Source organism: Trypanosoma grayi (assembly GCF_000691245.1).
Source record: "Trypanosoma grayi strain ANR4 Tgr_289_V1, whole genome shotgun sequence".
Lineage (NCBI taxonomy): Eukaryota > Euglenozoa > Kinetoplastea > Trypanosomatida > Trypanosomatidae > Trypanosoma > Trypanosoma grayi.
Window position 1 is genome coordinate 1 of NW_008825908.1, and position 19,403 is coordinate 19,403.

Consider the following 19,403-nt stretch of genomic DNA (forward strand, 5'->3'; position numbering starts at 1 on the left):
TGTGTGTGTGTGTGTGTGTGTGTGTTTGTAAGTAAGTGAGGTAGCACAAGTGAGAGGGGAGGGTGACAGGAGGAGAGCAGGGCGTGCTGGATTTCTGACAGCCGCAGTCTCAAAACTGCTGGACTCTTAAGCGGATACGCGGATACGTTTTAAAGCACAGCAGCACGGATAGAGAGGGTATCTGGTAAAAAAGGCAAAGGAGAAGAACGGCAGAACGAGAACAAGACAAACCAACACAAAAAGAGAGAAAGGAAAGGACCGGGGAACGGGGTGTTACCAAAAGTTTTCTAAACCGAAACAAACAGTCCGCAGAGCCTGCGAGAATATTAAGCAAGGAAGGGAAAGGGTGTGGGGAATAAAAGAACGGAAAGAGAGAGGCAGAGAGGATTCAAAGCTAGAAGGAAGGGATAATATAACTTAAATTACAGTACTCTAGTTTTGTAGTTGTCAATCCGATGGGTGGAGAGGCGCCGCCGAAAGAAGGGAATGCGGGGTCGACGTTGACGTCGCCGCTGCCACCACCACTTCAGTGTGAAACAACTGCAGCAATTAGTGAGGCATCAGCCACAGTAGAGAGGACATTCTATGAAGATACACTGCTGCCGTATTCACTTCAGTGCATTCATCCTCGCCTGCGTGAAGCCGTCGAGGTGCGAGACCGCGCGGCAATTTTGCGCGGTACTCAGTTGCTTCTGGAATTAGGAACACCAGACGAAGTGAGGCAGCGCGTTTCTTTGCAGCAGGAGGAGCCAAACCTGCAATCGACGCAGCCACCACAGCAAGAGCAGTGCTTGACATCGCCGGCTGGGCTTGGGAATGGTGGGGAGACGGACGTCGTTACTCCACTTGAACCCGCGCACACCGCCCCCGCCACTGTGTACGCAACCCTTCATGAGGCTGATGAAGAGCTGGAGCGGCGCTGTGTCTTTTTTCTTTCAACTTTCACTGAACGAGTGGAGGCGTACCATGTACCCTATGATGTGCAGCGTCGCGTGGTGCCGCTGTTGTACGCATGGCTGGTAGACTGGGACTTTGTTCTGCGCAACACCAAGTGCTGGGAAAGTGTTGCGGAGTGTTTCAGCCGCGTGGTGCAGTCGCGTCGGCGGCGCCTCCAAGTGCGGCCTGACTTTACTCTCCCGTGGCGTCCACTTGTTGAGCTCCTGATGTCGCTCTTTTTTCAATCTGGACGCGTAATGGAGATGCACGCCTTCAATGGTGTGCGCATGGCCGTCGGGCGGCGGCTGGAGCGTGTGTGCGAATACGCCGCGCTGCACTTCGGCGCGGATGCTCTGGCGGGGCTGTGGGAGACGTTTGCGCCGTACTTTTCACCGGAGCGAGAAGAGGCGCCGCTGATGTTGTGCCTGCTGTCGCACCTCATCCCTGTACACCGTCTTGTCGACGACGACACGGGCGCGCCGCTGCAGCTGACAGAGCGCATTGTAAAGTTCTTCCTCGCGGATTCACTCTACTGGCAGCAGCAGTCAGGGAACTGGATGGCGTACTCGCTCAAGATTGTCTTCAATATGTTCCTCCACCACGTGGGCGTGATGGACTTTGACAAGTACGCGGAGCCGCTCTTCTCGATGATGCTTCTCGAGTTGCGGCTGCCCATCGTCCGCGATACAGCGGTGCCACACCGGCGTCTAGGCTTTGACATGCTTGGCAAGATCTCCCTCTTCCACATTGACAGACATGAGATGGCGTCTGCGGAGGGGTTTGTCGGCAACATGCTCCCGCGCCGCACGGACTCACCGTTGTGGAATCACCTGCGCCGCTTTATCCTCGCGACGAGTGTGTACCTGCGCCCCAACGCCACGGATTTTGCTGTGCTTAATCGCGTCTTTGTATTTTACGGCAGTCTCGTGGCGGTCGTGCACCGGCGGAGGAGGTTCCAGGCAAGGTATGAGTACACACTCGCAACTCAGCCCTCAAAGCTCGAGGGGCGATTGATTCCAGAAGAGTATTTGTGGGACCGTGAGGCGATGGAATGCTTCGTTAAACTCGTGGCTCCTGTGCTGCTTTCTTCTTTGCACCACCGTCTGCATGACGCCCCACGCGTCATTGGCCTTCTCGCATCACTTTCACCTACAACCCTGCAGCCGCTTATTTTGTCGTACGTGAATGCCGGTCTGCGGAGCCGCGCAGAGTCGCCGGGGCAGCGCATTGTGGCGCTGCGGCTGCTGACCAAGTCGCTGTACCCACTCAGCGAGTGCAGTGATACCCGTGAGGAGTGCTGGTCTTTTATTGCCGATGTACTACCGCTGCTTCTACCGTGGGTGAACCCAAGTGAGTTGGAGATTTCTTCTCGGGTGTTGGACCTCATTTTCACCGCCTGTTCCGTCGCAAATCTGCGCAACCTGCTGGGAGGTCAGGATGAAGAATGCGTCTTCGCCGTGACGCTCGTTGAGCGCATCTTCGACTGCTGCAGCCATGTGGTATTTACTGAGGGCAATAATATAGAATTGTTGGTGCATGTCATGCGTGCCATTTCTCTTAACGTAAGCGATGAGACGTTTACCTGCTGTATAACTAGGGCACTGAAGGAGACAGAGGCGCAGGATACGCTGTCGAAGGCGTGCGCGGTGAGTTGCTTGCTGCAGCCGCTCGCCCGCCGTGCCCCAGAGCGTGTCCTGCGCTGGGCTGCCCAGTCGTTGATGCAGCCACTGCAGAGTGCCTCCACCCCGGACGGAGAGGTGCAGTGGTGTGCTCATCTGCTCGCTGGGTGTGTGCGTGGCGCCGGCCTAGCAGCTTTTGCACAGCGGCACGAGTTGCTGCGGTGTATTCAGTGTTTGGTTTCGCAAATTACGAAACAACAGCGCGTTCTTGCCGCGGCAACACTCTATTCTGCAGTGTACGCCGCTTTCACGGAGGTGGTGTGCACGGATGCACGTGCGGTGCAGTCGCCCGCACCAAAGACTGCTGAGTCCGCCTCGAATGTCTCGGATACTTTGGAGTACAACAGCACACAGGACGCGTATGAGGTGAGCATAGGCTTTTGCCGAAGCAGCACGGTGCAGTTGGTGTGGCGGGAAGCGTCGCAGGAGCACGTCACGTACGTGTCGGAGATGTACCGGCGTTTTGTATTTGACATTGTGGACATCATTCACGGCATTGAGCACGTGGTGCCGCCTGCTCTGGGTGAAGGCAGCGGTGGGCTTCGACAACTCCTCTTTGTCAGCAAAGGCGACAGCACTAGTAGGAGCAAAAGTAAGGAAAAATATAATAATAACACCGACAATAACGTTAATTATGAAAGTGGGGAGGAGACGACAGTTCGTTTGGATGAGAACTGCGATCCGTTTACTCCGCAAAATGTCCTGCGCGGTGTTCTGCTGTGGCTGCGCATCGTGCTCGACATCAACCGGGAGCTTCGCACCCAGCAATGCGTGGTGGAGGCTCCTAACATGATGCCGTGGTGGATGCAGAACCCCAAGGCGCCGTGGCTTCTGCCGTTGCCGCCATCATTGTTATCGTCATCAACGGCCTCCTCTTCACTGCCGTGGTCGCAGGAGGCGGTCCATGACCTGCTGCTTGAACACACACTACGACGTGTTGCGGGAGGTATGGTAGATGGCAGCGTCATTGCGGCTGCACTGCAGCTAGACCGCAGCCTTGTGATGAAAGGGAAACCTCCGCTTGACGATTCGCACTCGACTGAGGTTGACGCGCGCAGCCTTCGCTGTGTGCTTTCCATCCTCGCCGAGCAATGCAACATTGACATTGGCGCCCCGCTCAAATACGACCATTATCGTATGATTAATCAAGATCCGGATATTTTTGAACGGAGTGTCGTGGAAACGTTGACGGGACGACGCTACTTTCCCACCATGTACTGGCGCATGAAGGCAGAGTCCTTTACCTGTGCCCGTCGGTCGCTCCTTCTGCATGCTGTGCCGCCCAAGTGTCTTACCGAGGTGCTCTCGGTTGCCCACATACTCCTTTTTTCGCCGTATCGTTTGACGCAGGCGGACTGTCGTCATCTTTTGATCGAATGTATGCCGCTTCTGGGCCGAAAGGCGGTTCGTGACTTCCTAGAGCAGCACCTCTTGTGGCTTGAGCGGATTGCAGCACTCTGGACGGAAGAAATCGACACCAACGGCACACAAACGCATCACCAGGAAATTGGTACTGCAGATACTGTTGCGACAATTGATGACGATGACGCCGGGGACGGCTCATCCAGCGAAGGTGTCGATGACATGGAAACGGTCGTCAGCCCTACGAATCACAGCCACATCAACGGCAACAGCAATAACACGGATGCTACGAAGGATCAACGGAGTTTCCCTTCGGGGAGAGAAGGTGCTGTTCAACGCTCGTCGCAGGTTAAGAGCACGCTGTCTAGCGCACTTTCCCTCGCTGCAATGGGATTCAAAAGTCCACATTTTTTGTATGACAGTGATCTAATCTTGCATACATACGAGATGATGCTACAGTTTCCCGAACATCTGAGCTTAAAGCGGGTGGGGAATTGCATCAATGCTCAGAAGACAGCCAGCCTGAGTGGCCTGTCGCCGATGGAGAATGCACGCGCAGTTCGTTTGTGTGATGAGCTCCTTGCGTTGACAGTGAGATTTGCGAACGCCGCACCTATCCGTGCTCTGAGCTGCCTCATGATGGTTGTTGCTCTCTACCGGCCCTCGAGACTGGCACTGCTTTCGCCTCACAGTGTCTCCTTGCTATTTCGGCTCTCCGTCAACAGTCATGAAAAACTGCGAGTTACCTCGTTTCATATTCTTCAAACGGTTCTGTTGTCGCTGAAGGAGCCTCACGCCAAGGCGTATGTAGTGATGCGGCGCGGGGCGTTGGAAGATGAAGGAAATGTCGCCTTCTTTCGCCACCGGTATGAAGTTCTGAGGCGTGAGTGTCCTACTTTTTACGGGCTTCGTGACATGGGCCTTGTCTTTATACCAAAGGCATTGCGCATCGACGCAGAGTACGTGTCAATGGACATGTTCAACGATGGGGAGGCAGTGACAGTACCCGCCGAACTTGTGGTGTTGCGCAAGGTGTACACAGAAGCTGCTGAAGTCAATGCACGACAGCAAGCAAAAAATAACACATACAGTCGACAGGAGCTGATTACGCTAATTAGTCATCTCTCTGGCATTATTGAAGAGCAAAACTTGTCTATTGAAGTGTCGGATCATCTGGACAGCGCAGCAGAGACGAAGCTGCGGAAAGGGTGGATGTGGGATGTGATGCAATTATGCCACGAACAAAAGACGTTTTCTCAGTGCCGAATGCGGATGTGGAAGGCGCTTGGGAAACTGCTTGGAGTGGAGCCGTCAGTGCGCATGTTCATACGCATAGTTCGTCTAAGGCTGAGCGACTACGTGGAACTTGCACGTGGCGACAGTGTCGCTGCCAGGGAGAGCCCGCAATGGCTCTTTGCTTGCCTTGCTGATGTGCTGGTAGCCGCTGTTCGTGTGTCGAAGCGCCACCCTGCTGTGCGTGCGGAGGCACTGAAGTGCTACCAAGAGACTTTGATGTTTGTGTGCACAAGCAGCCTCGTGCCGCATGAAGTGCTCAGTACTTTTGTACAGACTACCTCCGCGCTGACAGGCACGCTCACGGCGGCCGAGGTGTGGTCGCTCTATAAACCTCTCTTCGCGACTCTGACGCCGCCGAATGAGACGACCGCGCGGAATCCACTGACGGCTGACGGCGACGTTGATGACAGCACTACATCTGAAGCTCCGTGGTGGTTGGGTAGGACTCAGGAGATGGTGCGTGTGCTGACAGTCATGGTGCAACTTGTGTATGTGTTTTCATATGAGATAAATGTTGTCTTGTTGCCACAATTGTGTCAACAGATAATGGCAAATAAAGATGTGTTTCTTTACTGCACTCCCACTCGCATTCGTCGGTGTGCAGCGGGTGTGATTCATCAAATCATGCGAATGTGTCTCCACCAGAGTGTGCACATTCCATCCAACGTGGATGTACAGGACAGCGTCGTCAATTTTATTGACCGCTTGGAGCGGCTGGTAGAGCTTCCGCCGTTGCCCCCACTGGAGCCGCTGCCGACGCTGGCTCCGTGGAGTGAGACTCCCGCGTTGACTGCAAAGGCACACCCCTTCATGAGTGGCGCGGTCGCTATGACAGCTTCCGCGGCTGCTGATGCGTCGCTTTCGCTGATGTCGGCGTCGTCACCGCTGTGGTCAGACGCCTTCAGCCTTGATGGCGGCCGCGGCGCGTCTCCCTGCACAATGCTGTTGACAGTGAAGACGTTTGCGTTGTGTTGGCCCAATCCACCGGCACCACTTCTCAACATGAGGGTCAAAAATATAATTACAATCCTTGCGCGGGCACTTGATATCCCTGTGACAGAGGTGGACGACCTCGGGTACGTGGTGCAATACACACTCTGCAGCATCGCTGACGTTCGGTTGCCAAAGAACACTATCCACGGCGTTGTGGAGCTGCTATGTGAAATACTGGAGGAGAAAAAGCCGTATGGCAAGTCGCGGCAGGCAAAGGTCATTCTGAGCCACATGCTATGCCTTGTTCTGTTCAATAACCTGCATCGTATTGGAAAGTTCTCGGTGATGCAGGCGGTTACACGTGCTGCTATGCAGTCCATTGGTCACGGTGACGGACGGGTGCGGAGTGAGGGAAGAGTTCTGCTTGCTGTTCTCACCAGGGTGGCCTCCGTGGACCAAGCCGAGGCGCTTGTACAAGGCTGCTTTCTGGAACTGCGGGACCTTACCGCTGCAGGTGTGCCATTTGCGGCGACATCAGGCAGTAATAGTAACATGGGTGCTTCACTTTATTACACATTGGAGGAAAACGTCCGTCGGCGGCGACGCATCGCTTTGCTGTTGGGGCTGTGCTCTATTCTGTGTGCTAGTCCTGGTGCTGTGCCAAAGTACGTGCCGCGCCTGATGGAACGCCTTGCCGCGTGTGCGCACGACCCCGCGCTGGAGGTGCGGCGGGGGGTGAAGCGGGCTTTTGAGGAGTGGTGGCTCTCGCATCGCGAGGGATGGGAGTTGGAGCACAAGCAACACTTTACCGCCGCACAGATTGAGGTGATGTCGCCCCTGTTCACCGCGCCCATGTACCTCGTCTGAGTGAGGATGACATGCCTTTATGGATACCAGAAACGGGGGTTGCTCAGCGAAGAAAAGTAACGCAAAAAGGTGCTATCAAGAATAAAACAGCTACAGCTACATCGATACCAGCAGTGGTACTTTCCTCCTGAGGTTGCTTCTTAAACTACGACAATGCATGGGGGTTTTCCTATGATTTTATTGTTGCCTCTTTTTTTCATTCCAGCGCTCTCGGGAGGTGTGAGCATGTGTGCTTGTGCGGGGTTTATCCCATACACACGTATCGTACTTTTGTGTTTGGTCATGATCCCCGACCTGCATTCTGCACTGTGCCTTGTGTAAGGGCAGCTGTTCACCGAGCCACACAGGATTGCGGGAGCGGTGGGAAAGACATGATATATATATATATATATATATATATGCGCTTGCGGCTTCGCATGGTGGCGGTGCGCTTGTAAGCCTTTTTTTCAATCCGAGTGAGAGGAAAGCCAGACAGGTACGAACGCTAGCAGCCGAAAGCAAGGACAACAATGAGGAGAGATGCAAAGCGAATGAGTGGGGCGCATGGGAAATATGGTGGAAAAGGGCAAGAAGGATAGGAAGTCAATTTTTTATTACAGCTGCAACCACCACATCTTACCGCAACAAAGACAGCATAAGAAACCAAAAAAGAAGTAATCAAGGCAAGGGAAAACCACAGTAAGGTAAGGATAGCCCGGAGTTTAACATGTTTAAAATGAAGTAGTCTCCAATTTGGCCAATTCACTTAATACATTTTTTTTTGTCACATCTTCTGATTTTTCCCTCCTCGTTGTGACAGAGTGGTCGTTTGACTGCGTTCGAAACGCTGCCTGCCTTTCTTCCTTGTGGTTTGATTATTTTTTTCCTGGAATGCATTGTTGGTTTGAGCGCATAGTGTAAGGTTTTTTTTTTTTATATAGCTCTGCAGTCTCTGCCCTTCCCGTACCCCAGCGGTAATGGAGGGGGACTCTGCCGCGCCGCAATCGATGCAGCAGCAGCTGCCTCCGCCACGGCTCGCACGGACAGCAAAAGAGCGAGTGCCTGTTTCCTCTTCGTTACCACCTCTCGTGCTGCGCAGTGTGGAGCACCTGGTCAACGCTTCTAGAGAGTTTGTTGGNGTGCCTGTTTCCTCTTCGTTACCACCTCTCGTGCTGCGCAGTGTGGAGCACCTGGTCAACGCTTCTAGAGAGTTTGTTGGCCTCCTCACAGATTCCACGGAGCAAGTATTACGTCTACGCAACGCACTTAATGGATTGATTGAGAGTTTGCACATGACCGGAAGTGGTGGTGTGATGCACCAGTACCCTTCTTCGGGTGTCCCACGTCTTATAGTTGCTGGCATTCCTCAGAGTGGCAAAAGCACACTAATCTCCTTTTTGTTGCAGCGCTGCGCATCGCCCGCCGCGTCGATGGATCCTCTTGTGACAGTGAAAGATGACGTTGATAACAGCTCCAATAACACCACCACCACGATCACCACCTCGTCGAACGTGCGAAGGTTTTCGTTGGGGTACCAGGAATGGCCCCCTACACGAGTAGGCGGTGGGAGCAGTGGTACCAGCCGCATCAACGACAGTGTGGTGACGCCACGCAAAACAAGTCTTTCTTCACGCAGACGTTTAAACGGGTGTGCCGCCACAGAGGAACATGTGGAGGGCGGCATTCTCTCNCACGCAAAACAAGTCTTTCTTCACGCAGACGTTTAAACGGGTGTGCCGCCACAGAGGAACATGTGGAGGGCGGCATTCTCTCCCCTGCAATGCCCGTCGCAGGCGGCGGTGCTGGTCGCCATGACCGTGGCCCCAAGTCGGATACCAACGCCGACACTGATTACGGAACAGTCTCTGGCGGCACGCAGCTGCCGCTCTTGCGTGAGCGCAGTCGCCGCCGCTTGGTCTGTGATGGCGAAGAAGAAGTGAGGAAAGTTGCATCGTTCAAGTTCGTGACGATAACACCGTTCCTGGACGTGAAACCGGTGCGCTCCACGGAAAGCGACACCATCACCCCTAGTCTGGCATCGACTCAGCACCGCGCCGTGACGGTGCTCCCTGGTAGCTTCGATACTAATATCATGGATCAAATAAGGAGGAAATTTGGTGGTGTCATGTTTCCGCGACAAAATAATGATAAGTTGCAGCACTGCACCGTGCGGAATTCCGCGCCTCCGCAGGAAATCACGCTGGCGGTTGGGGACGGATCAGGAAAACCATCCTTGCTCCACACACCATTAATAGCTCCAGGAAGAACCACGGAAACGGATGGCAACTACCAGGCGACACCCTGGATTCTGCAAGAGGTGCCTGGCGGCGTCTTGCGGTGTCAGCGGGAGGGAATACCGTCGTACCAACGACTTGAAACGCTGTGCGGTGAGACTATTATGTTTACTTTACCATGTGATATGGTGGGCACACATCACTTGATGACTGCCTTGACCGATCTCTTTGGACCCTTTGCCGTCCGAGTCCCCGGTGATTCCCTCTACGGCAACACCAGTGGTGGTGATAAGGTGCATGCTGGCGCTGAGACTTTTGTTGATGACGATGCTCAAAGAATTCGACAGTTGATTTCTGATGTAACATTTTATATATTAACATTCTCAGACGCGGTGCTGACGCGTGCCGAGGGAGCGCTATCGCTGGACGAACAACTCATGGGACGCCCGCCACCGATGGTGTCTAGTCTCACTGAACTTGTTGCGTTGTTTCAGAAGGAGATGTATCAGCGCTACGGTGTCCATGTTGCTCCGTGGCAAATCATCCCATACAGTGGCACGATGAGTCATGCCACGCGAGACGCACTCACTGCTATTTTTGAGGCCCGACTGGCGCGACAGGGCTTAGTGGACACGGAGGACATTGTGCTGTCTATGTCTTCTGCGGATACGCAGCTCTTTCCGCTCAATACCTCGTGTACATCGCTTCTACTGCCACAGTCGACGACATGCAGCAGTGGGTCTTGCATTCACACGGCAATCAACACCTATTGCAGTGTGGTGTATGGTCAACATTTTAACACGCAGAAACACACTATTTCAGCGGAGCAGTTGGAGGACATTGTGTGGCACTATGCCTTGAATACCACATGGGAAGAGTCGGGCGCATGTCAGCTTCTCCACACCGTGAAATGCTTTGAGGGGAGTGCGGTGCAACACTATTTGTCCTTCGCTGCCCTCTGTATTGCGATGTGGTGCCGGCAAATGCGGATGATGCTTCCACAGATGCGCAAAATCCTGCGTGGGCAAAAAAAAAGACTTCGCGGTGAACTGAGGGTTAAGAGGGAACAAAGGAACGCGATGATGTCGGCGCTGAAGCAACTGAAAGAAGAAGCAATTCCGCGCGTCATGTCACAAAGTATCCAATTTCAACTGCAAGAAAGGTTCGAGGGGCTCACTGTTATGTTTTGGTGGAGTTTGATTGACTTGCTGAATGAAGAAAATAAATGCATTTACAAAGGCCAGCAGAATGTAAAACGGTTTCCACCATTCTCGACATGCCACGTGGCACCATTATTGTCGTCGTCACAATCCGTGCAGGCGAGAGAGCGCCTAGGGCAGCAATACCGTATTTTCATGGAGTTCTACGTTGTGCAGAACTATCAGAGGCAAATGTCTCAACTGCGGCGCATCATCGCGGAGGAGAAGCGGAAGGCTGACGGCTCCTCCACACGCCTAGGGGTGAGTACAAGGAGCGAAGTGCTGACCCCGTCGTCTTCTGCCTCGGTGCCGTCGACGTTCAGTCTTGAGGAGGCCACCAGACACCACATACCCTTCGTTGCGCAGCATGCCTTGGAGCTCAAGGCGACGATGGAGAAGGAATTGACGCTGCAGCTCGCCCGTTTCAATACGGAGGTGATCAATTACTTTATGGCAGAGCTGGCTGTCGCAATGCTTGACATTGTGACGTTGTGCGAGCAGCAACGGAAGGAGGCAAAGAAAAAAATGATGGGCGTGGTGCGTTCTATAGACTATCTCAATGGGTATGAGTTGGCGGAGCGGAAGATGCTGCGCTCAACGCTGCGCGAATTCTCTCGCCTCGGCCTCGCCCATCTGCCGCCGCCACGTCGATTAGAATCGTTTGTTACAGGGCTGCGTAGCGCACTGTGTGAGGACCAGATTCTACTGATTGTAAAGCACTTGGAGGAGGATGAAGAGAGACAGCAGGCAATGTGTGCTCCACGTACAACTGCTTATCTCGCCAAGGCGGAGCGCGAGAATCACGACCGACTTCTTCGGCCTACGGAGGTTGTTCACCCACTGAATGCGCGCCTGCTGCAGCAGATGCGGCTGCATGAAGGTCTTTTCTGGGCGCCGGTTGAAATTGAGGATGTGACTCCATTGCCGGAGAAATGGATGCGCAAATCAACTAGTGTCGGAATGGAGGAAGGAAACTCTAAAGCTGCTGCCCCGTTAAGAGGGCTAACAGGATGTGCGGACGATCTACCACAACGACAGTGGTGTTGGGATCTGGACGACGACGAGGCGCCGACCAACCCTCTCTGGTTTATCCTCAGAGTGTGGCAAGAGGTGCTCTCCGTCATGTCGTTTCGCCCATGGGTGGTGCTACACAGTGTGCGGTACGCTACTCTTCTGAACAACATTTGTCTTATCTTCCTCAAGGGACATGCACGCCTCGACAAGGTGCTGAATGATGACACTCGCGACCTCGAGTCGGCGCTGTGTAGGGCGCGCAAAGAGGCGTACCGCCTGGAGGTTGACGTGCCTGACGCACTCCAGCGTCTCAGCAGCACCGCCGCCACCGTAGCGCACGACCTGAAGAGTGCTGATGGGGAGAACATTATGGGAGCCGGGATGTATAGTACGAAGACTGATATATAAGCCTCCAAAACGACACAGACTCATTTAGGTTTGTTTTGTTTTTCTTTTTGTTTAGTTACTATTGGAATGAGTATTATAATAAAAATTTATGTGCATTAATTTATGGTGGTGCGTGATTGCCCTCAGAATGAGAGCAGTGTTTCATTTTGGCGTACTGCTTCAACCCTATTAGTTGCTATTCGATGTATTATTGCCTTGAGTTGGGCGCTACAAAGGAGATCACGCTCACTCTCTGAAGTTGCGTTTGACGTCCTTCTTAGTGGTGTTTAATCGACATTATTTTACCACAATTGTTGTTCTCACTGTGTGGCTGTCAATCGTGTTGGTCTGACAATGGTGCGGCTAGTGCTTCTGCTGTAATTTCATTTACACTCAGCTTCGTCTGCTAACGGTAGGATCTTTCTTTTTTTATTTTATTGTTGCTGTGTGCTCTTTGTTTTTGATTAAAAATTTGAATGTCTTTCCTTCCCTTCTTTCTCTATGTGTTGTGTCTTCTTGTTTGTTGTGGCGCGAACACCACACACAGCTGGACGGCGCTGTGTACGGCTCCGTTACCAACGAAGGCAGTACCCCCCTCCCTCCCACCCCCCAAAACAAAACAACAGCAGCAACAACAAAACCAGCACTAACGGAGTGTCTATTGAAACGGGGTGGTCTATAGAAACTAGAAGGTAAGATGACGGACGCCGCAATCACAACAGCTGTGCGAGAACATGCTGCGACGTACAGTGCCGCGATGCCGCCTGTCCTTCGCAGTGAAACAGCCACACCGTCTGTCTTGTCGAGGGCGGGAAATTCGACGGCGGTGACGGCAACAACGGTAGGGCCCGTGGTGGCAGCATGCGACTTTGGATGGACCCCGTATCACAATAGAGACGCTGGCGCTCGTTTTTCGTTGACAGGCCGCCCTCTCGTCGGCCTCAGTGGTGGTACGCTCTACACGCGACAGATGGAGGCGGCGCTGCTGCGTCGCGAGATTGACCTCCGCGGTGAGTTTAACCGCCTACGCCATGCGGAAGAGGAGCGCATCCGCTGGAAGCATCAGTGCGAGCGGGAGGCGATGCACACCGAGGAGCGGCAGCGCATGCTTGAGGCGGCCAAGAAAATAGAGATGGAGCGTGCGAGGCGCGCGGAGGAGCAACAGCAACGCCTCTTCGCGCAAGAAAAAGAGCTGGAGGAGTGGAAGCACGAGCGCGCCAAGGAGGCGGAGCAGGAGCGTCGCCGCTGCATCGAAGAGGAAGAGCGGCAGCGCGAGCGGCAGCATGAACGGGAGATGCTGCGCATGAGGGAGGAGGCGCAGTTGCGGCTGCAATCACAGAAGACCGCAGAGGACTACAGCAAGTCCGTGGAGAAGTCGGTGCATGAAGCCGCCGAGACGATGATGGATCGCCTCCGCGGTGAGATGCGGGATCGTGATGCGGAGTGGAGCAGCCGGCTGCAGCGGCTGAAGCAAGAACATAACGAGGTGGTGGACGCTCTCCGCCAGGACATGGGGCGCGAGCGGGAGCTCGTCGTCCGTGGGGAGGGGCAGCTCGCCGAGACACGGGCGCAGCTCAACAAGCTCCTCTCGAGTTTCGAGGAGTTGCGACGGCAGCGCGGCGGTGACGCAGAGATTCGTGCCGCCGGGGCGTCGCTGACGGAGATGCACCAAAAGACGGTTGAGCGGCTGCAGCGCACCTTTGAGGAGGACAAGCAGTATATGAAGCAGCGGTTCGAGGAGGAGCAGCAGCGTGTGCAAGGCGCACATGAGCGGTGCCTCGCCGAGACGGAGGAGACACACCGCACACAAGTGCGGCGTCTGGAGGCGTCGCTCGACGAGCAGCAACGTCGGCTGCGTGAGAGCGAGGTGGAGGCGCAGCAATTCAAGGCAAAGGTTGCTGCGCTAACAGCAACAAGCTCGGCAGAAGGGTCACGCGTGCGTGAAGAGCTTCGGGCGGCTCGAAAACAGTTGAGTGACGCCGCTGATGCGCGGCAGCGTGCGGAGCGGCGAGCCACTGACTCTGAGCGCGGCGCTGACGAGGAGCGGAAGGCGCGACAGACACTGCAGATGGAGCTCGATGCCTTGACGACGCTGCACGAGACGGAGATGCGCTCGCTGCGAGACGCCAAACAGGAGCTGACGGAGGAGCTGGCCAGCACGCGGGCTGCTCACGCTGAGGAGCTGCAGCAGCTTCGAAGGAATTCGCGTAGCAGCGAGAGCGCGGCGTCGCGTGACGTGACAAAGGAGTTTGAAACGACATTTCGTCAGATAAACGAACGGCACGAGGAGACGAAGCGCACACTAGAGACAGAAAAGGCGCAGCTATCGCGCCGCTTGAAGGATATGGAGCAACAGCACGAGGATGCACAGCGGCGGGCGCAACAGGATGCGAACAAGGCAGAGGAGTTGCGACGCGAAGTGGGGAGGCTGCAACAGCTGCAAGAAGGGAAGGATCGCACGATTACGGAACTGCGGGAGACGGTAGAGGAGCTCAAACGCGCAGATGGTGCTATCGCCGACGTGACGAGGCGCCACCGCGCAAAGGAGGAAGAATGGGAGCAGCGGCGCCGCGAGCATGAAGCGGCTCTGGAGGCAAAGGGTGGCGAGATTCAAGAGCTCCGCCGTGATCGAGACGAGGCTCGGCGGCGTCTTTCCACTCTGCAAGATGAGTTGGCCGCCGCTCAGCGGGCGCGCGAGGAGGCAGAGGCCCGGGCGCAGCGCCGCAGCGATGAGGCGGAGATGATGGAGCGACAACTGCGGCGGGAGGCAGAGGAGGCGAAGCAGTCCACGGAGTCGTGGAAAAATCACTGCACGCAGCTGCAGAACCAGAGCGTGATAGAGGTGCCAAAGATACAGGCAGTGCTTCACGAGAAGGAGAATGAGGTGCAGCAGCTACGTGGTACAGTGGATGCACTGACGCGTGAACGGACAGCACTGGAGCAGCGGCTTCAAGAGGAGCGTGCAGCCGCTACCGCAAGGGAGCAACAGCTGCTTGATGAGAAGTCGACGGTGGAGCGATTGAGTGCGGAAATGTCTACATTGCGTGAACAACTGCGGACCCCCATAAAAGCATCCATAGAGGCGACGCCACGACCCTTTTCATCGGTGCTACCGCTAGATAACGCCGCTCTTGCCTCGTTGCCGACTGGGAATGCAACCACAGGCCCGCAATTGGCACCTACTGTGACAGCACCAGGAATCTCTACCGACAGCAACAACAATAACAGGAGTCTAAAGCTGCCAGTGGTTGGAGAGGCACCCAGTCCCTCTAGAGATCTCTCGGGATTCTCATTGCCAAACAGTTCTGCGCTGGGAATTGGAGTTGCGCTTTCTCCTCCTGCTCGTTCCGCTAGCGCTGCTTCACCACGGGCTCACATATCAGCATCGCCATCCAACTCTGCGTCTACTCCAACACCTCTTCCTTACACACAACTCCCTTCGGGGGCGGCCTCAAGTACCTTCTTTCCACCTGGCCTACCAGTTCCAGTGCCAACTAAATCGCCAAGCCCCCGTCAGTCCGTTTCTTTTGTCACACCGCATGCCCCTGCTGTACAATCACCGACGGTTGGCAGCGCGGCTCAGCTGCCAAAAACGATTCCGGTGTCTCAGCCGGCTGTGGTTTCTGTCACTGTGCCCCGGGTGTCCTCATCCTCGACACCGACCGTAGTTGCTCCGCCCCCCGCAGCGTCATCTAGTATTCCGCTAGGCGTATCTATACCGGTTCCTGTTCCTGTTACTGCGGCGTCATCCAGGCCAAGCATCAACACATCAATACCAGTTCCGGTTCCGTCGCCGGCTCAAACATCAAGCGCGCGGCAGTCTGTTGCCGTTGCAGCACCTCCAGTGCCTACTGCGCCTTTAGCCGCTGCCGCTACTCTGACACCCACGTCAGGTGTGAGAAGTTCAGTCTCCGTTCAGATTCCGGTGCCAGTGCCAATTGTGTCGTCGAGCGGTAGCGGCCAATCGCAGGCATACGTTCCGGTCAGTACACCGACAGTTTCTATGTATGCACCTCCTAGTGTTTCTTCTCGTGCTGCCTCAGTTTCTGCCTCCGCCCAGGTGATCTCGGCAACACCTGCGCAGATGCCGCTTCCTTTGTCCAGCCACACATCAGGAGATAATAGAACACGGAGTTTGTCATGGGGTGTGGTGCCTGTTCCAGTGCCTGTGCCAAACGTTATTCCAACCGCAAGAGGATGATTGACAAGGAATCATGAAGAAACGGGGGAAGAAAAAAAAAACAGAGATGCCGGGTATAATGCCCTCTTTGTTTAATACACTTCCTGTTTTTCTCTTCCTTATTTGTTTTGTATTGAGGTATATGAGCTCTCTGTCCCATTCCTGCCCCTGATGACTTAACTGATCTCTAAATCTATTTCCATGGTATATTTTCTTGTTCTTTTTCTGACTTGATCTGACATTCGCTTCTTAGAGGGCGTGAGGTACCGTTCTCCTTCGATGAAGGCGGCAGGAAGTCACCGAAAGAGGCAGCGAGGTTCTGAAGATGACGATGAGGTGCCTATGTCTTCTCGTTTCTTGTCATCATGTACTCCCTCTCGCGAGGAGACTACGGGGAAGAAGAAGGAATTGAGACAAACACTTCTCAACAGGCGCCAAGACNTACTCCCTCTCGCGAGGAGACTACGGGGAAGAAGAAGGAATTGAGACAAACACTTCTCAACAGGCGCCAAGACGAACGTACAGAATTTCTGTTCGATAAATCAGTAAGGGACGCCATGCAACCGTCGGTGACGCACCAATTCAAAATGTCATGGTGCTGGCCCGAAGCTCCTCTAAATCCTACTGACGTGGTGCCAAACGGAGCTCGGCGGGTTATTGGCTCCACATCCATCATCGAGCTTCGAGGCGACCCACACCTTGAAGGGGGCAGCCGCCGCGTAGCTCTTGTCATGAGCTGCGGTTGTCGCTTTCTGCTTCCACTGCTGCCAGAGACCCGCGAGAGTGCCGTGGTACGGGAATCGGGGATTTTCTGGCGCGTGCCATCGAGGCCATATCAAAAACCGGCCCCGCCCCCATTCGCCGAGCTCCTGGTAGGGCCACTGCAGCAAGTTGAAAAAGCTGCGAAACTCGTGGAAAAAGCATTCTCCTCCCCCAATGCACAGAGTGATGAAAACACAGAGAGTGAGGAGGGGTCCGTGAAAAAGTCATCAGGAACATCGCTGCAGGGTTTGGGGAGTTTCTTTTTTCAAACTCTACCATACCGCACACTGTGGCTATATCAGTTTTGCGAGTGTCTCCTCGTGTCGCTACCATGTGAGGAGCGACTCCTGACGCTAGGCCTGCAGCATGGGGAACGTAGCACACGCATTACATCGCAACTGTCAACGACAACCATTGAGTGCATCGGCTCCTTCCGTCTCCCTCCATGCGTTGTCCCCCTTGATGTTAGCGAAGTGTACGAACGCCCATTTGTGGCCGTTGGAACTGTGTGCCATGGCATCCTTGTTCTTCTTCTTAGGGAGGATGGCGTCTGTGTGAGCATTGCGCACCGGCTTCCCCTCACAAGTATCGCCACATCGATGTTCCCCGTGACGCGTATTTGCACTGTCTTTCCTCCATTGACTCACAACGACGACAAGAGCGGCATACTCGGTGTGTGGGGAAGTAAGTCTGCCCGTGTCTCACAGTGCCTAGACGGCGCCATTCTTTGCGCCTCGCCCTATGAAAACCGCACAGTCGCCTTGAAGTGTGCATCTGCAGGAGGTGACTGTTGTGGAGCCGAGATGCCGCCGCCGACGAGGACTCTCGCCGGGTTTCTTTGCTCCACACCGTACTCATCCCCTTCATTTGGCCCACTAATCGCTACGTTGGAGGGAAAGCTCATGCAGGTTGTGACAGACGACGCTCTTCGACTAGAAGCAAGAGAAAAGACCAACAAAACATCTCAAAGTGACGAAGGACGTCAACACTACGGTGCCTTTGACGCTGTTTGCCCTGAGGTGGCCTACGATAACACCACACGGCCATTGCTGGGTGCGACACCTAATCACTTCTGTGAAGGAGGCGCAGTACGTCAGAAGGTGTCGCACTCAAAATATCAACCAAGATTCATCCGTCATTGGTTGTGTATGTCTACCCTTAATCAGGAGTTGGTGCTGCTCGACCGAAAACTCACAAATTACACAAAACACAGTACAATCACCTTGAGCATTCCATCACCAGGCAGTGAGGGTGCCACGAGTGCAGTAAACACCATGAAGAGCTCACAGTCAAAGGAAATTCTGAAGGAGAAGGATAGTGACAAGGAAGATGATACCCCAAGGGTGACCGTTGAACCCAACACATACCCAGCCGCACTTGAGGACGGTATTGCTGGTCTCTCATGGCTAGTGGTGAACGACGGCGTGCTACAAGCGGTTGCAGCACACCACCAGAGCTGGCTTACTGTGGTGACGTGGAGAACATGGAAACCTGTATGCAGTCTTTGTAAAAAGTGAGCACCAGCAAGATTCACCATATAAATCATGATTTTTGAAGTGCCACAATGAATATGTGATGCCAAACTCTCGTTTTGTCGACCTCCTCATCTTTCTTTTCCCAACAAACCTTTTTGGCTTCTTTCTCTCAAACTCACACATCAAACCAAGTTCTACGCGCTTAATATTTCATTCCCTCAAGTTACCCTGACGACAATGGAAGGTTTCTACGGTGTTGAGGTCCGTGCCGGGCAGCAAGTGAAGCCCAAGATCCCTGAGGAGCATGCTCTGCGCCTGACGCAGATCGCGCTTCCCGCGAACGCAAGTGCTGCGATCTCACTTGTCATCTGCTTCGAGGGGAAGCAGTTCACTGTTGCGACCCTTGACCCCAAGAAGAACACCTTGCAGATGAGCACCGACCTCGTGCTCACAGAGGGCCAGGCCATCACGCTCACTGCAACCGGTGCGGGCTCTGTGCACGTGACCGGCTACATTCAGCCTGCCAGTGACGACATGGGGAGCATGGGTAGCCATGACTTCGCCGACGATGAGGAGGACGATGATGATGATGAGGAAGATGATGAGGACGTTCCCCCAACAAAAATGAACGGCGCCATTGCTGCCACCCGTGCCGCTGAGGATGATGATGACGAGGAGGATGATGACGAGGAGGATGACGAGGGTGATGAGGACGAGGAAGGCATGCCCGAGGATGATGATGATGATGAGGAAGATGACGACGATGAGGAGGATGACGAGGGTGATGAGGACGAGGAAGGCATGCCCGAGGATGATGATGATGATGATGAAGAGGATGACGAGAGCGACGACGAACAGCCCACCAAGGTGCAGCGCACTGAGCAGGGTGGGTTCCGCGGTGGCAACCGCGGCGGTTTCCGTGGTGGACGTGGCGGTGATCGCGGCGGTTTCCGTGGTGGACGTGGCGGTGATCGCGGCGGTTTCCGTGGTGGACGTGGCGGTGACCGCGGCGGCTTCCGTGGTGGACGTGGTGGTGACCGCGGCGGCTTCCGTGGTGGACGTGGCGGCGATCGCGGCGGCTTCCGTGGTGGACGTGGCGG

General features: G+C 54.6%; 6 protein-coding genes across 6 annotated transcripts; all 6 read left to right on the plus strand.

The window, feature by feature from the left end:
- Positions 1–455: 455 nt before the first annotated feature.
- Positions 456–7,073, plus strand: DQ04_02891000 (hypothetical protein; the record flags this gene model as incomplete). Its single annotated transcript, XM_009312314.1, has 1 exon — positions 456–7,073. One exon carries the CDS (start codon positions 456–458, stop codon positions 7,071–7,073), a length of 6,618 nt encoding a protein of 2,205 aa, XP_009310589.1.
- A 956-nt stretch (positions 7,074–8,029) lies between these two features.
- Positions 8,030–8,779, plus strand: DQ04_02891010 (hypothetical protein; the record flags this gene model as incomplete). Its single annotated transcript, XM_009312315.1, has 1 exon — positions 8,030–8,779. One exon carries the CDS (start codon positions 8,030–8,032, stop codon positions 8,777–8,779), a length of 750 nt encoding a protein of 249 aa, XP_009310590.1.
- Positions 8,780–8,832: 53 nt separating this feature from the next.
- On the plus strand, positions 8,833–11,907 carry DQ04_02891020 (hypothetical protein; the record flags this gene model as incomplete). The annotated part of the gene is made up of 1 exon (XM_009312316.1): positions 8,833–11,907. The coding sequence occupies one exon, from the start codon at positions 8,833–8,835 to the stop codon at positions 11,905–11,907; it is 3,075 nt and encodes a 1,024-aa protein (XP_009310591.1).
- Positions 11,908–12,583: 676 nt separating this feature from the next.
- On the plus strand, positions 12,584–16,087 carry DQ04_02891030 (vesicular transport-associated repeat protein; the record flags this gene model as incomplete). Its single annotated transcript, XM_009312317.1, has 1 exon — positions 12,584–16,087. The coding sequence occupies one exon, from the start codon at positions 12,584–12,586 to the stop codon at positions 16,085–16,087; it is 3,504 nt and encodes a 1,167-aa protein (XP_009310592.1).
- A 536-nt stretch (positions 16,088–16,623) lies between these two features.
- Positions 16,624–18,345, plus strand: DQ04_02891040 (hypothetical protein; the record flags this gene model as incomplete). The annotated part of the gene is made up of 1 exon (XM_009312318.1): positions 16,624–18,345. One exon carries the CDS (start codon positions 16,624–16,626, stop codon positions 18,343–18,345), a length of 1,722 nt encoding a protein of 573 aa, XP_009310593.1.
- A 195-nt stretch (positions 18,346–18,540) lies between these two features.
- On the plus strand, positions 18,541–19,401 carry DQ04_02891050 (nucleolar RNA-binding protein; the record flags this gene model as incomplete). The annotated part of the gene is made up of 1 exon (XM_009312319.1): positions 18,541–19,401. A coding segment is annotated over one exon (861 nt), but the record flags the coding sequence as incomplete, so codon positions are not given.
- Between the last annotated feature and the right edge of the window lie 2 nt (positions 19,402–19,403).